General features: G+C 40.5%; 1 protein-coding gene across 1 annotated transcript in view; it reads left to right on the forward strand.

The window, feature by feature from the left end:
- The window catches only part of LOC134628127 (integrin alpha-5-like), a 50,352-nt gene continuing 33,066 nt past the window's right edge, over nucleotides 1-17,286 (forward strand). The window contains exons 1-11 of the mRNA XM_063474809.1: nucleotides 1-375; nucleotides 8,257-8,381; nucleotides 10,237-10,337; nucleotides 10,828-10,951; nucleotides 11,480-11,541; nucleotides 11,718-11,763; nucleotides 11,914-12,039; nucleotides 13,211-13,255; nucleotides 13,466-13,509; nucleotides 13,625-13,681; nucleotides 16,415-16,467. Coding sequence (XP_063330879.1) covers nucleotides 176-375; nucleotides 8,257-8,381; nucleotides 10,237-10,337; nucleotides 10,828-10,951; nucleotides 11,480-11,541; nucleotides 11,718-11,763; nucleotides 11,914-12,039; nucleotides 13,211-13,255; nucleotides 13,466-13,509; nucleotides 13,625-13,681; nucleotides 16,415-16,467 — 983 coding nt within the window. The 5' untranslated portion in view covers nucleotides 1-175. The remainder of the gene's footprint in view (nucleotides 376-8,256; nucleotides 8,382-10,236; nucleotides 10,338-10,827; nucleotides 10,952-11,479; nucleotides 11,542-11,717; nucleotides 11,764-11,913; nucleotides 12,040-13,210; nucleotides 13,256-13,465; nucleotides 13,510-13,624; nucleotides 13,682-16,414; nucleotides 16,468-17,286) is intronic.

Consider the following 17,286-nt stretch of genomic DNA (forward strand, 5'->3'; position numbering starts at 1 on the left):
AGTTCGCCGTTCACTGTGGGACTCTACACCGGACCTGTTGCATCTGAAGGAGAGGATATTCAGGACACCAGTTTATGATTACGACTCCAAAGGCGTCCCGCGGAAGGAACAGCACGCATGATGCGTTTGCGGCGCTGCGGCTGTTCGATGAAAGAAGAGACGCGCAGCAGAAGAGATGGGTACCGTTCCTGGACTTTCACCTACCCGGTCTTGGGGAAAATGCTGTGAGTGCGCCGTGCTGGCTCTACCTGTAGTGGTGCTTTGGATTCAGCTTGGCGCCGCTTTTAACTTGGACACGGAGAACCGCGTCGTCTTCACTGGACCCCCGGGGAGTTACTTCGGCTATTCTGTGGAATTTTTCAAGAACTCATCCAGGTAAAGTGTCAGGAACGGCCACAGAGCTGGATTCTTCTCCAGGTCAACGAGGGGAAGTTTTTCGGCTCTCCTTACAGTTTGTAACGTTTCTCTTTATTTCTGGTGTAACATTAAAATCTTGTCCTTGTGGTTACTTTACGCAGTAACCCATTTCTCTTTTGGCGCCCCTATAACATCATCCTGAGACACAGAGCAGTATTTTCTGTTAGAGCCACCAATCCCGACATGAGAAACAGATTTTAGATTTTAAAAACGCATCTCTGTGTTTGGATCACAGCCTAAATGTGTGTTTACTTGTGTTATTGGCCATTGTCCCAGCTCTTTAAAGGTTTAAACAGCACGGGCTGGGGGGAAATGTATGAAATGAAGCTCACATGCATATACACATACACATACATCTCTCTCTCTCCCCCTCCATCACACACACACACACACACTGGATATAGGCCCAACTCTGATTGGAAACAGACACACAAGTGTGTGTCTGTGTGTGATTGAGGGAGCAGGGGGTTAACCTACAGCAAAGTAAGAAAAATGCAAGTCTTATTCTGAATGAAGACTGAAGGGGCATTAAGGGTTTCCCGATGTTCTTTACTGACAGATGAGGAACTGCCGGGTGAGATGAAGTTAAAGATCAAACCTTCCCCTACAGACAGCCTTTAGCATCACCAAGAATGTGTGAAGTTTATCAAGCAAAACCAGCCTGAGTTGCAGTTATGCATCAGATTTGTTTGAGAGGCCAGTGCCATGAAAAACTAAAATGTTTATAGTACACTGCAATACTTCAGGGACTCAGTCAGTGAAAACACATTCAGTGTAGTGAAAAGAAAAACCTGGTTTTCCCAGTTTGAATCCACAGTAGCTGAAAATAGAAAAGAAAAAACAACTTTCTTTAAACAACATAAGCCAAATAGAAAATGTTGCGATCTGCTGTTATAGCAAGGTTGTGTACAAGTGTGTTTTAAATTGTCATACATACAATTTAAAACAAACTGTGATCAGGTTTGGCTAAACTGCTCTATGTTTTATAGCTGAAATGGAAATATCACATAAAAAAAGCCTTGTTCTTTTTTGTGTATACTTTATTAATCCCCTGTACGGAAATTACTCTCTGCATTTAACCCATTCACTCAGTGTGGCAGTGGGCAGCCACCAATCCAGCGCCTGGGGAGCAGTGTGTAGGGACGGTGCCTTGCTCAGGGGTACCTCAGAGTTGCTCTTCGGTGGATTTGAGCCCCTGACCTTCCAATCATGGGGCGAATGCTCTACCTACTGAGCTACCTCCTCCCCTCCTCCTTCATATATATTTTTAAGTGAGCAGCAGTAATTTATGGATTTGTTTAAAGGATTTTTTCTTTCAGAAAATTATTTATTTTACATTAATGTACTAGTATAACCTACTTGAGTCGTGAACTGTACTGTTTGTGGAGGTCAGTGTAGCCAGATGTATAAATATAGCCTTTCACCAATAATTAGTCTTTTGTACAATGTGCTGTCATTGGGTCTAAACAAAACCCCCTCATCTTTTCAACATGTGCTAGTTTAATTGTTCATCTCACAGGTTTATACTAAATATTCTAATATGTGCGACTGAATATCACATGTTATATATTTTTCATGTAAACAAAATGTTCAATAACAGTAAGCTAGCTAATGGTCAGCCTTCTCACAGTGCAGTAACTGAGAAACTCCACTCTTGTGTCGTTATCATAGACAGTATAAAAGGTAGCTTCCAGGTGTGCAGCGTGTAGCCAGTATGGAAGTGCCTTAAAGCTGCAGTCATTAAGGTCATTATGGAGTGACAGCTGTGCTGGTAAACAAACAAACAAAAAAAGACAAACGAACTTTGGTCCTTTGTATAACACTTCCCTGCTCAGTTTATGGTCTCAGCCAATCATTTTGAAAATTTTGGTCATTCCAAATTTTAGAAAGGAAAATATTTTAGCAGATGTTCATTTGCTAACATATTGTGATTGACAAGCGAATGAACATGTGGTTTCCAAGCCAGGCTCGCCCCTTATGTGTCACATCTGATTTCTAAACAACAAGAATGATAAAACAAACAAACTCATATCCAGCCTTCAAAATGGAACATCACAAACGGTGGGTGACATCATAGCGATTATATCCATCTTTTATATTGTACTGTCTATGGTCAGTACATCAGATGAATGCTAGAGTCACACAGCGCACAAAGCAAGAGTCTGAGACAGGGCATGACCAAAATGAATGCAACTTTGTTCAATGAACCTGTGATCTTGTGACCGTTCACAGTCAGTTTTCAGATTGACTACGGTGCATCAAGACAGCGATAAAGCTGTTCAGTCGGTGCTGCAACAGAGTCAGCAGTTAGTGTTATAGAGGGCGGATGGAGCGACCTTGATTATCTACAACTAACAGTAAATTGTACTGCATTACCCCCCTACACAGTCTTCCTAGTCCTGGTGGCTTACCAGTTACAACTGAACTGCTAACAAGCTGACAGAAACAAATACCCTGAAAGTTCTCAACCACATTTTTCTATTTTTCCCTGGAGACAAGCAAATCCATGTTGGTTTGTCCAGTCAAAACGCCCTGTCTTAGCCAGCTGTTCACAGCTGCTGACAGCCTCTGGAAGATATGTTACATCACCTAAAAGCACTTTATGTTTGCAAGCCTCGATGATGACAGTAGTTCAGTTTTGCTGCTTTTTCTTTTTTTTTAATCTGCTTTATGTTACCAAACTGGAGAGCAGCTGGTAGCTGGCAGCCATTGGAAGTCAAATGTAAAGCTACCTTCAGTGTTTGCTGGAGTTCACTTACACCATTGTCATCCCTGGGGGCTCACAGACTAAAGTCAATGTTGGTTTAATGAATGTAGATATTTTCCTTTAAGGAGGTCGGTTAAGATTATGTGAGTTTGCTCAACTAAGCTTGTGGCAGTCAGGGGGAATATTGGAGTGATTCCTGAGATGTTGATTTACACACATCTTTTTTTTCTGCCTATGCTGAACAATACCACATTTTGTCTTCCACCAAATTCAAGCGTACTGACAGCAGACAAATGCAGCTGAATGTCTTCCTGTGACTCTAGTGCTTGTTGCGATGAGTAAACAACACAGGAAAGGGATGCAACTCCTGAATTTTCATTCTGCTGATGGGATAGTTTCATGCATTCTGGCAGTTACTTTGCTGTCTGTCTGTTGGGAGCCTTGGAAAGCTTTCTCAAGCTCATATCAGGTGCTGTGGTGAATAATTATACGTTAGGTTTTCTGTTAGGACAGTGCATGCATTCACTTAGTAATGAGAAGCATTTTGGGACGACAGTCTTGTGGCTCAGCACTGTACTATGAAAATCTGGATGCTGATGACAGGTTTTCCAAACTCATTTCTGGGTAGTTTTTTGAGGAAATCAAAACTATGCAAAAATTAGAGAGGTTTGGAGCATTTCTTAATTAGGCTAAGAATATGAAGATGAGTGACTTGGTTTGGAGAACAAAGTCATCTTATGTTTACTACAGCTTTCGGAGCTGTAGACAAACAGTTAAATCCTTCTCATGTGCTGAAAAACTTTTGTCCTATCTGGAATGTGACAGAAGTACAAAACATGACATATCACATATCAGGTCATTATTTATTTAACAGGAATTATGCAGCAGAAGGTTTGGCAGTTTGCTGTGCTGGAGCATTCAGGTGTTAACATATTGCTAAGGAAAAAAGACATCAGCACTAATCTTAGAGATAAATGGGAAGGGTTATAAGGTATTTTCCAAACCATTTGTAGTCCGTTATTCTACAGTGAGGAAGATTATTCACAAAGTTGAGCTCACTCACTACAGGCGTCAGTTAGCATGTTAAATGTTAAAGTTAATGACAGTAAAATTAGAAAAAGAATGAAGAAGTATTGGTTGTTGGGAAGGGTTGCCAGGAGAAAGCCCCCTTTCCCCCAAAAAGAACATGGCAACACAGCTTAGGTTTGAAAACCACAAGGCTTCTTTAACAGTGTCCTTTGAACTGTTGAAACCAAAGTGGAAAAGTTTAGCCATAGAGTGGAGTGTATATTTGTAGAAAACCAAACACAACATATCAGCACACACATGCACATCATGCCAACTACAAGCACGGTGGTGGAGGCGTGATGATTTTAGCTTGTTTTGCAGCTACAGCAGCTGGACTCAACCATGAACCGCTCAGTATACCAAAGCATTCAAGTGATATATGAGGCTGTCGGTCTAACAGCTAAAGCTTGACCCAATTTTGATCATGCAATGTAACAATGCTCCTAAACAAAGCAGCAAGTGTTTAACTTAATGGCTGAAAAAGCAAATCAGTATTTTTTGCACTGACCCTGAAATGCTGTGATGCAAACCTCAGTGAACAGAAACTGTGTTGTAAAGAAGAGCAGGTCCACAATATGAGACCAATGAAATCATACAGCAAACAATTATTTATTACTTCAAGTTATTGCTTCCAAAAGTGGGTCTCCAAGCTACTGAAACATGGGGTGTCCTTAGTTTTTTACATACAGCTATTTTGCAAATACTAACACCGTGTAATATGGCATGTGTCATCTCAGGTAGTATTTGCCTAATTTTATGACACTGATAATTTCTGATTATGTCTTGATATATAAAATCTTAGAACAGACACAGCATGTACTTTCTTTTTGCCATGACTGTAAATCTAGAGAACAATAAAGCTGCCTAACACCTAAGATGCTTTATGTGCGATTGCCTTTAATGTGTCACTGACTGTATGGCTATTAATGGACTGAAGGATGTTTAAAAAATTATATATTACATACTAATTATATATGTTCATCTTAGTGAGATACTGTAGTGGACTGTTTTGCTTTTGTCTTGCTTGTTAAAACACATAAGTCAACATTATTATAAAGCCGGTTTACATTTTGTTTGGAAAATACATGAACAGTTTTGCTCTCTGGATAGTTTCCCTGTTCATAAATACTGCATAATAAATTGATTCTTTTTTATTTCTAATTGTCCTTCCAGTATTATAGTACGCAGTGCTTCAGAGGTCATAAGGGAATTTCTAACACTGTATTGGTTTGTTACTTAACACTGATTAGCAGATATCTATATCAGCAGCTGAAAACTGGCTCCAGAAAAACGTACGTGTTGGTGAACAAAATGCTATATTGAGGCTTTATAAGGAAAACTAATGGGCAATGTAATGTGGCTACATCCAGGCTATAGTCTGCAGTGTTGAAATGAAATTTCTTACATACGTTTAGAATACCAAGATGATTTTTTAAAACTTCCTGTAGTCTATTACCGCCACCAAAATATTCTTTTTTTCCACTACTTTGTTTCAGTTTTGGAGATTTGGTTATTACACTTGCCTGTTGCTCTAATTACTCATAGAGGTTCAGTAATGATCTCATGGTCATAAGTGTAAAGACACTAAGGGAGCAGCATTTCAGGGAATTCTGGGCCACACACAGATGTGTGAGTTCAGTGAGTATATTTACATGTTAACCAAATACAGCAGATTTTTGGTATGGGGGTCCAGTTCATGCAAACACCATATCCTGTTTATTATAAGAACCCAGATAAAATCTTGAGAAATTTGAACAGTGACAGCACTGCGATGCACGTCAGCAGTTCCCAACCATGCTAATCAGGTTGTGTCTGCAGACAGTACTGATGCCTATCACAGGATCAATAGGCCTATAGGTCATGAGCAGTTCTACCAGTTCTTTGTTTGGATCATTTTACAGGCCCGATGTGGTGAAACTACACAAATAAATATAATTTTGTGTATAAATATGCCACCATTAGGACACAGCCTATTTTGGAATAATGTGGCTGTGAGTAAATTCAATGGAGGTCATAAATCTTTCACTAAAAATTATATGTTGTACTGCTCCTGAGCTTCTTTCCTGTTTGCAGCTGTTCCTGTTGAACATGAGTTCAAGGAAAGGAATCCTGTAATTTCGGGTCTCAATAGTGTCATTCTACTGATAAACATCCTATTGTTCAGGATTTGGAGCTCTAGTGTTTTTAGTCACCTCAGAGAGTAAATAAAAGTTATATACTGATTTGAAAAAGTGAGCCACTGAAAGCCTGTACCCTGCACTCCTTAGTGGCTGTGGAGTGAATGGTTTATAAGGAAAGCTCATCCAGCCGTGTAAATATTCCTAAGACATTTTGGGGGATGGGGAGAGTACAGAGTCTGTCTGATATCTGCTAATGTCATCAGTCACCACTGTCTTATGCTGTGCCATTTGCTCTGGGGTTTTTTAGCAGGGCTGCATGAATAACAGGTGTAGGTGTATATTTGCATGATATTTATGTATATCCATGCAAGCAAATGTTTAGAACAGCTTTTGATAGGTCACATTAATGTGTGTTCTTGCTTTGTTGATTTCCAGACTGTCTTAAAGTATATCATGAAAATGTGCACAACCATCTAAGGATACTTCTTGTCTACTCTCCCATTTTTTCACTAATGTTTGTTTAATTTTCTAGCTACAAAGCAAAAGTACGTTCAGCATGAAAGTAATAACTGAGAGATAGAAATCTATATCTCTTTAACCTAAAGGAGCTGCCACATGGTTGTGCGCTAAGTGAAAACACTGAGATACTGTATTTGCATAAATAGCCTCTCGTCATTGTAAGACAAAAAAGCAAATGACCATGTCTTTGTCTTTCTAAACAAATCAAAGACTAAAACCATACCTAAACAAGGCTTTGAGAAAGATGATTGCCATTCATTAAAGTGAAAAAGAGCTACAATACTCTGGGACCAACGTGTTGTCATCGCAAACAGGTCACAGTCACCAAATAGGCGAAATATATGAACAGAAATTTAACTATAACCAGGATAGGTCCAAGGTCCAATTTATATTTGCGAAAAAGGCTCCGTTCTGGGACTTTTTCTACCTTTCATGTGAGAACATGAAGCTGGAGGTGGGGCAGAGCAAAACAAGACTGTAGCACAGAATAGACAAAGCTGGACTGGGACTTATGCAGCACTCTGAGCTTTTAGCAGACAACATACATGACATTAAGTCAGACACAGGATGAAGTTGGGGTTGGGTTAAAGTGGGTTGCAAAGCAGATTGCAGGTGCAGAAAAAACTGCCTTTTAAGTTTGCCAATAGAAACCACAGAGGGGTATAAAGTGAACCTTCAGTGATGTGGACTAATGTGTAGAAGGTGAAACTACTAATTTTGGAGGCAAACTGGACTTATTTCGGAAAAAATGTACAGTTTTTTATGTATATCAGTTAATTTCACCCCTGGTTGCAAAGACTTGGGAGAACAAAAATTGCATATTTTTATTTCCTAGGCCTGGAGTTAAGGTTAGGATTTGGATTGGGGTCAGAGTATTAAAATGGAGGGCAGGATAAATGACTATGTCTTGGTGTTGTCTGTAGATTTATGTTTAGTAGTGCCAGACAACGTCCTGTAACTGTATCTAACATCTGGTGTAAAAGTAACTGGTAATGGCAGGGATCTGTGGGAATGCTGAGGTAATAGCTACAAATTGCTCTGTAAATGTTCTTAACATACCTCTATGAAACAGTTGTGCTGAACTTTACAAACTTCCATAAACAAAACAATGTGATCTAACTTCTCAAATCTTTATGGCTGTGTTTTCATAGCCGACAGTACAGACTGTCAGAGTCTGGTTTCCTCTTTGTCGTCATTTGAGTTCTGATTAAAGGAATTGTGCAGCATTTGGGGAAATGGACATATTTGATTTCTTGCTTGAGTGAAAGGATGTTATCATTTCTATGTTCATGTCTAGAAGCTACAGCCAGGAAGGGTTCATGACTTTCTTACTGTCTTGAGATCACCAAAAAATGTATGTAGATATAGTTTTGGAATTTCGCTTCTGTACAGAAATTGGTAATATTTTCTTTTCTGCTGCTCTAGCATCAACATTTTGATCGGCGCCCCGAAAGCCAACACCAGCCAGCCCAACGTCACTGAAGGAGGAGCTGTGTACATGTGCCCGTGGAGCCAAAATAACTGCACCATTATCAGCTTTGACAAGCAAGGTAGGGTGTCTCGTTAAATCTAAATTAACGGTTGGCTTCTTTGCACCAGCACAGATAAAAATCATGCTCAATATTTAAAATCCAAGGGAGACGATTCTCCCTACATCATAATCACAGCAGTGGCTCGTAGGTCATATTGTTCCACAGTATTAAAATGTCACTTTCCCCAAAGGTACCGTGAAATAGTTGAAACAGAATGTGTAGTAAACGCACAGCTGTCTTTACCTCGCCATTAAAGTGGCTGAGAGAAGCTATGGGTAGCTTCCCCAGTTAAGCACCGCTGTGCTTGACCTTGAGGTCAGGAGTGCGGCTCCCTGCCATCTTCCATCGCCCGATCTAGGGGCCATGTGTTTTGATTGAAACTAGCCTTTGATGTCTTTCCTGAGTTTTAATGGTGGCTGAGTCTTTCCTCAACCCCACCCCTCTCTAAGGTTTCCATTTTGGGCCGTGAGCTGCGTTTGCAGTGTTTTCACAGAGCTTTGATTTTTCTCCTCGACTCGGGGCCCAGTGTTGTGAGTGCTCTTTAATTAGCGCAGAGTCATTACGGGGACAAGGACCCCAGAGGACCCGGCTTTCCCCCGGCCCTGCCAGGAAAACAATCACCTCCATCAGAAATGCAGGAAGCGATAAGGACCACCGTTTGAGGATCAGAGGGTGTAACTTATCACGACCAACTGCGTGCTGATATCAAATTGTGGTTTGCACAGACCGAGAAATGTGGCTGTGCAAACTCTGCGCACATAAATATACACTCGCAAGATGTTTACAAACACAAATGGTCTCGGAAACTTGATATAGTGTATTAGAAAACACTTAAAACCACGCTTACAGTCGCACACCACATACATTTACATTCAGTAGTCTCGCTTTTCCCATTTCAGGCCTCAGGATTAATGGTGTGTTGGAGGACGTAGGCCAGACTCCATTAACCAAACAGGCACACTGAACTGCAGCCAGGAGAGTTTAATGTCACCACTCTAGTAGAGACAGCAGGAACATATATCAAGAAAATCACCACGGTTAAGCTTACAGTTAAAGCCACATTATAAGTATAATTTACATTATTTGAGTGCTTAAACAGGGACTGAAGACAAGTGTTCTCATTCAGGCATGCAGAAGGCGTTAGGGTTTGTTAAGCGATCAGGGATCCTGAATGTTCCTTTTTATGCGTGTGAGACAAAAAGCATGCGTGTGCAAGAAATTGTCTGATAGCAAATCTCTACAACTTTTATTTGCCACTTAGTGAAGTCGTTCTTGTTTTAAACGTGCTCCAAAGGACATAAAGGCAACTTGGCTCAGCTGAGTAAAGTTTTGTGGACCAGGAAAAGCAGTTGAACTTGGAAAACTGTCTTAGTTTCCCAAATTAATTATTTTAACAGAATGTCCCTGAAAAAGCAAAAATCTGGAGGTGTAATGTTGCTGAAGTTGCAACATTAAAACTCCTTGGCACATTCTCCTTACACTCCACCAAACCTTTCCTCATCGTTGCCTTAGTATTGCCAGGGCCTCTTCTTAAAACACATCTTGACAATCAAATACGACCGTTTGGGTTACAGTAACAACAAGGTCCAAGTCCTTTTGAGCTGTTTGATGTCTGCCATAGCATGGAGGATGGATTAAGACTGCAGACCCCGGGAAGAAGGCCATAAAATATCCATGTAAAAAGCCAAGAACATGTGGGGAACTCTCTCAAATGAAGCCCAGACAGCACAAAAGTCAAACACAACACGGTGATCAGAGTTAAAATAGCAACTCCTGACATCACTGAAGTTTCCTTCTAGTCCTGCTTTCTGAGAACCAAACTGTGTGGTAACTATAAATCTTTAAAAGTGGGTTTTCTTCTGTGTTTTCACAGGTGACCGGTATTTTTATATAAATGACGTGAACACTCAGGTTGAGTTCAAGTCTCATCAGTGGTTCGGAGCTACTGTGCGTGCCCATGGTAGCAGCGTCCTGGTAAGAATAGTTCATTGGCTAGCTTGCATAATTTTGCTGAAGTGACCTGTGGCATATTTGTTTAATTGAACAGCTGTTAACATATAGTGCAGACTTTGTTGTCAGTAATTCTTTAATATGGGGTTTCGGAAACACATTCTCACACCCAACAGTAAAGTTTGGTCAGCACACTTTATCATTGCATTTTAACACAACAGCTAACTCAATAGCTTAAGAGACCAGGAGCAAAACCTCAGGACACGCCAAGTGGCTCTTTTTTTCTACTTCTTCACAATCGTCTTGGTTTGTTTGGCGATTTGGTTTGGCTAGGTGACTTATGCTATACTATGACTTGGCCATTGAAGTTTCTTACTGTAGGCAGCAAGTCCAGAGTCTTAACAGATTTTTTGTCTCGTTACACACTCGATGCACTAGTAGCTTAACAACTGTAAGGAAGTTTAAGAGTAAAGTTAACATTTTTTTTATTGAGTCTTCTTTCTCTGGTCTCCAGGCTTGCGCTCCCAGATACTACTGGAGGACTGAACACGACATACCCTTCTCCGATGTTACAGGAACCTGCTATCTCGCTGTAGACAACCTCAAAAGATTTGTGGAGTTTGCACCATGCCGAACAGGTAAGCTAGTGCAGCAACAGCTAACTTTCAGGGGATTTCACATCTTAATCCACCAGGTGACCAGCAGCTCACCCACAATTAGGGTTAGCGTTGGATTTGTACTAAAATGTTGAATAAACCTTTCAAATGAAGTCCTACACACTCACTTTAGCATTGTACCTTTGCCATTTGGGTTGAGATATAAGCCATCATAGGTGCTAACCAGAACCGTAACCCCACTCCAACTCTATATTTTAAAGAAATGGACTTCGTGGAAGAAATATGAATTGTGTTTGATGCGTGTCAGAGTGATTATTTCTGAAAAGCTTCAGGATAACAATTTGGTAACAAAGCTATATATTTGGATTACCCAGGGTTTGGGTTCTCTTATGACAACTTAAACCTTAGTTATTGTAATTGACACCCTACCCCTAACTACAGATGTCAGAGGTTGCAACTCCATTATTGGCAGAGATGTTATGAACAACGTGAAGTTGTTGTTCAATAAATGTATTGATATTTAATATGTTTTGTTGCTGCTCACTGCAGAAAGACATGGACCTGCTGGACAGGGCTATTGTCAGGGGGGATTCAGTGCTGACTTCACCAAGGTAAGAGAAATGTTTGCTAGTTTTATGCAGGAACATGGTCAGTGTTTCTCTCTTTTGGCTGATCAAAGCAGTGGAGATTACACTGTGTACACCAAACATGCACAGTTTATTTGAAACTGGTGACACACAGATTCCTCAGCTCAAACTACTGTTGTGTGCGTGTGTGTGTTTTCCAGGATGGGAGGGTTGTGCTTGGAGGACCAGGCAGCTTTTACTGGCAAGGTGAGCTGAGAGGAATGTGATGCTGTATGGATGTATTAGAACATATCCTCCAGTGTTTTGTTCTTCTTCATGGAGAATGGATAAATAATTGGGAACCAAAGTTCAAGATACACATGCCTCACGACCCTTTGTTATTGGTCTGTTCTGAAGGTCAGCTGATCTCTGCCACTACAGAGGAGATTGTTAAGGCCTACTATCCTGCCTACTTTCTGCTGTCGGTCGCCGGGCAGATTCAAACCCGGCAGGTGCAGGGAAGCTATGATGACAGTTACCTGGGTAAGGAAGCACCTTTACCATTCCCAGCATAAACCTGTCCTATGGGCAGTTTTTGTTTTATGTCTGTTTTCTTAGGTCTTTGTTATATCACTGTATATAGCCAGATGACAATAGGTTGGTTGTTTATAAAGACTTAACAACAGAATGATATACACATGTAACAGTTCTATTCTATTCTGTTATCTATATATAATTATATCTATTCTTTGAGTAACAGAAGAATGATCAACAATGCCCACAAAACACTGAAAATTTACAATAAAGTTTGACAAAATAAAAAAACAGCTTTACTGGATTGAATTGTCGTCAGTTAAGTTGAATGTCTGTAATGTTTAAGACCATCACTCTGTATTTAGTGGTGATGCGAACAAGTTTCTGTTGTCTGAAGCTACCTAAGGGCGACGTATGTTGAACGTGATGTGAAACAAACACATGCAAACGGAAGATCACATTCTGGGGGGCCAAATCAACATGATATATACAAAAATCCAAACAACTGGGATTTAAAATCTATTTTTTAAAAGACATATACATTTTTGAGGGCCCTTACATATATGCTTACGTCTTGCCAATGCATCACAAACTATTTGTAGTTTTTTTCCAAGAATACATTTATTTTTATTGTTTATTTGCTGTCATTCTGTGTATAATACCTCACAGTATTCATAGCATTGCCTAAGTAAAGGTGTAGTGTGGTATAAGCAAAGTATAATTGGCCAGCAGATAGCCCTGTGGTTCTGCTTTCACGGATCAAATAGTATGAAAGTAAGAAGGATTATTTTCTTTGTTTCCTGACTTCCAGGACTTGTGAAAAAATGTATTTTAAAAAAATGACTTAGTCTGATGGTTAGAGTTAGGGTTACAGCTGAGGTCACCACCGACTTAGACCTCAAAGATTAATAAAAAGGGTTACATTATTTTTTCGGATTAATGTTTATAGAAAAATGGAAATAAGCTTTTGATGAGCGACAGTCAGAATGATGATTTTTTTTGTCCCATGGTTACCAAGACTTATAAGAACAACTGAAAAAGCAAAAATGACATATTCTGATGGGGCAGCGTTAGTGTTAGTGTCATGATGATTCCCACCTCACAGGGTTAAGGCATGTAGGCAAAAATATACTTTTATTGTGTCCACCACTTCAAGCTGTTTCTGTCCTCTCTCCTGCAGGTTACTCTGTGGCTAGTGGCGAGTTCAGCGGGGATGGTGAGGAAGGTGAGGGTCATATTTACAGTACTGAGAACCAAAATGCATGGCTGAGTGCGGGGATTGCTGCTTTGTCTCGATACACGTGTTTGTGTAGTAACAGAAAGGTGTTATTAGCCTTTCAGGAAGCAAAAACATTCAGACCCCCCCCCCCCCCCCCCCCCCCCCCAAAAAAAAAAAAAAAATCTGATAATTATGTTGTTACTTTTCTTTTCACAGATTTTGTCACAGGAGTTCCAAAAGGACTCATGCTGTATGGTTTAGTAAGGAGTTCCTATGTTCTTCTTGATTTTTGCAGTACAAATAGGAAACGTGAGGCAACGTGAAGGTTCTCAACGCACGGGTTTTAATGGCTAACTCTCTTCTGTTCTGATATAGGTGTCCATATTAAATGGAAGTGATCTGAAATCTCTGCTAAACCTGACAGGGGAGCAGGTACGTACAAGTGTGACTGGATGTTTTTCTTTGCCTGACTGCTGTTTTCATGTATGGTCCTATATTTAAAGTGGCATGTGCAATGGAGGGTTGGAGATGAAGGAATTTGCCCTGTGGAGAAGAGGCCTACGCCAGGGTCAGAGCTGCAGGTCACAGTACGCACAGCTCGTGGTTTCTAAAAGCTGTTAATCAAACCCAGAGTTAGCAGACACCAAGACAGTGGTCAGCATATTGATTCAGGATGTGCATTTTTAAAGACAGTCAGAGCTGAAGAGCACCAGTGCCCATCAGATTTTCTTTAAATAAAGCCCACAGATTAATCACGTTGGTATATTTAGCTCAGTTAGTCATTGAGCTTTATTTTTGACATGTTAACTTTCAATACTGCGCAGCTGAAGGTGTGAAATGTCTTCTGTTAACCACCTACTTAATTTCCTGTGAAAATGTAAGTGCTAGATTACAACGTTACCCTTTACTATCATTAAAATACTATTTATCAATTCTCTAGTGGTGGAAAAGGTGAAGGGTGGTGATGAGTCATTTGTAGCAGAAGCCCCTTCCTTTGACCTGGAATGGAAATATGAGTACATGCTTCATTTACATCCAGAATAAATTTTCCTTCTGTGTTTATTGTATTTGCTTAAAAATGTAGGTTAAAGCCAGTAAATGAAAAGGACAATTTTTGTCACACATTTTGGTTTTATTAATTTAGCTAAATTTGGATTTTGTCCCTCAACTCTGACACTCAATTGACTTTAGGGTGGGGTCACAGACAAACTGTAGAAGGGGAACAGATACAGAAACTAAAAACTCTTTCCCTGTACAAACTGTCATGTGACACAAAGGTAACGATATTGTTTGAGTTGTGACATAACAGTTACATCATTAGACTTTGCTGATGCGAGAGCATGTGACACGTGGACTCATGGTAAAGCATATTGCCGTTCGTGCATTTATGTGTGTGCAGCGCAGCCTGGGAGGTCATCAGTAAGTGCTCAGATGTGTCCGTCTGAGGGTGGAGGGCGCCGGATAAACTGTCAGGTCATAGTGAGAGTGATCTGGTGTAAACTCCCGGCTAATGAGGCTCCTCTCTCTGTTGCTGGTCTCTCTATGGGTGCTCAGACTGTGATGTAGAGATCAGCTGTGAAAACACACCAGAAAGCCTTTCTCCAAGAGGTCGTGTTGCTTTGCTGTTGAAAACGACAGTGTCGGTCGCTTGGCAGCAAAGTTGCAGAGCGGTACAGCGTCACGTGTACAAATGCAAAGTGGGTGTAGGTTAAATTGTAGGCTCTACATAGATTCAATGAAGAAGTTTAAATTAAACTTCAGAGTTAGCAGTTTGACTGCGTTGCTCACTAACCTTTGGTTACTAACCTTGTCTGCTTTTGGTGTTCCACTTTGTTCATCAGCGACAGCTTCTTTGGTGAAGGGCAATTATAAACTACCATTAGCATTCAGGTTAGGGCAGCTTTAATGAATGGGTAAAAAAAAGGCTCTTAATTAAAGACAGACAATGCTACATTTACATCACCATCATTTGTTTGTGGACTTCATATTTAAAAGCCTTTGCTTCAGCTTTATGGCAAACCCTACCAAGCTGGTTAGCAAGCTTTGCCCATAAACTGTAGGGTTGCAATGTCTCGATGCATGCATCCAGGTAGGCAAATCCCAAAAGGTTGATTCTGTTCATCTGGACGTGGCTACATCCAGATGAACAGAATCAACCTTTTTTGGATGTAGGGTTGCAATGCACAAAGACACTGATGTGTCGAATTTTTCTCACCAAGACTGGAGATCAAACATTTTGGACTGTTTCACTGTTTTTTTTTTAGTTGATTTCAATTTAAAAAATTCTGCAAAAGGCACGAGCAGCACAAATGTGTGAATATTGTAACATGTTTGGCACTGCTGTATTGGTTTGATTTTTGCCACTTTGTGAAATACAACAACCAAAATTTGTTACAGAACTTTGTGGCCTGGTCCTCATCTCTACAAACCTGACGCAGTTTGTAGAGCTATTAAAGGAACCCCAGACGTTGTGGCTGATGACTGATGACTGAAAAGCCATCAGTGGTTGACTTTTCCTAGCTTGCTGTTCTCACCACAGCTCACCAGACCTCAGAAGAACATTACCAGAGCACTTGATTGTGTTTTCTTGGACTTTGAGTGTAGGGCAAAACAGTGATGCCAGAGTTTTACATTGCTGCATTAGAACTTTATCCTGAGCCTCAGTGATTTATGTTACAAGCTGCTTTGCATGTGCACGACGGGAAAGCAATCCTAGCATTCAGTGTTGTTTTTCACAAAGGTTTCAAGTGTTGGAAACCCTTCAGTGACGCTATACTACAAATCACTTTGAAATCAGAGTCAAACGAGGATGTAACGTGACCCTTATTTATCATACATGCTCATACATGGCATGAAATTAAACCGGAAAGCCCAAGTCCCACAAGCATTTTCTTGGGGTGTGCTTTAAAGGAGTTGTAGTCGTCAATCCCCAGACCCCCTACCTCAACTCGAACTTACAGGAGCGTCAACACTGAACCCCATGAAAAGAGAGAAGAGGAGACCCCAGGGGATTGTGGGATTGAGAGATTGAAAAAGAAAGCTTCTGGGGGTGGTGGTGGAAAGATAAAAAGGAAACGTAGAGAGAGAAAATGAAAGAAAAGAAAGGGATCTGTGCGCTGTGGTATGATTACAGGCTAACTGGGTCTTGTTTGTAATGCATTCCAGATGGGGTCCTACTTTGGCTACGCAGTGGCAACCACTGACATCAACAGCGACGGGTAAGCGACTGTCGTGGTGGCACAAAATATCAGCAGTGAGTGATGAAATGGGAGAGATATGATCAGCTAAAACAAGAAACTAAAAACAATTGAAACAGAGGTCAACAGTGTGACTTTTGGACATTTCCCACAGTGGTTCAATTACTCATGCTTTCTAATGTGTCATTAAAATTTCCCCCCGAGAGTATTCTTGTTCTGTGCAATGGGTTCTTTTGCCATTCTCACTTCCTCATTCCCTTCTTCTTTTAGAATTTCAAAATTTACTAGTAGAAGAGTCACAGTGTAGCAAGTTAAACACTGAGAACGTTCTAAAGCTCACACCCTTCTTTGTTCCGCTCTACACTTTCAGTCATGATGTCACATACAGTGTTAACCTCACTCAAAAGACTCAACATACTGTACAGTATCTGTGTAGAATAAGAGGCTTTTCCAGAATGTTAATGTTACTGGAAGTCACAGTGAAAGGGCAGTTAGGCCATATTTAGCAACTGTAGTGTGACATAGTGCTAAATGAAACTGAATACAACAGGCATCTAAATCAAATCCATGACTGGACTGTGAGAGAAGTAGTCGTGGCTTAGCGAGAAAGCTCAAATGTAAATGTAGTGGCAGACTTTATTATTTCCAGATGAAATCCACACACGCAAAAATCAGCTATCGGCGCTAGCTAACAGTCAGTGCAGTTTTATATGAGTTGCCCTTTTAGCTAGTCACCGCAAATCACATTTGATTACGTTAATCTCAAGTTGAGTCACAATGCTGCAAACTCCTAAATTTACATAAAAGGCAAAAGGAGGATTACATTTTGGAACGTGCATT

The sequence above is a fragment of the Pelmatolapia mariae genome, linkage group LG5 (genome assembly GCF_036321145.2).
Source record: "Pelmatolapia mariae isolate MD_Pm_ZW linkage group LG5, Pm_UMD_F_2, whole genome shotgun sequence".
In the NCBI taxonomy this organism is placed as follows: domain Eukaryota; kingdom Metazoa; phylum Chordata; class Actinopteri; order Cichliformes; family Cichlidae; genus Pelmatolapia; species Pelmatolapia mariae.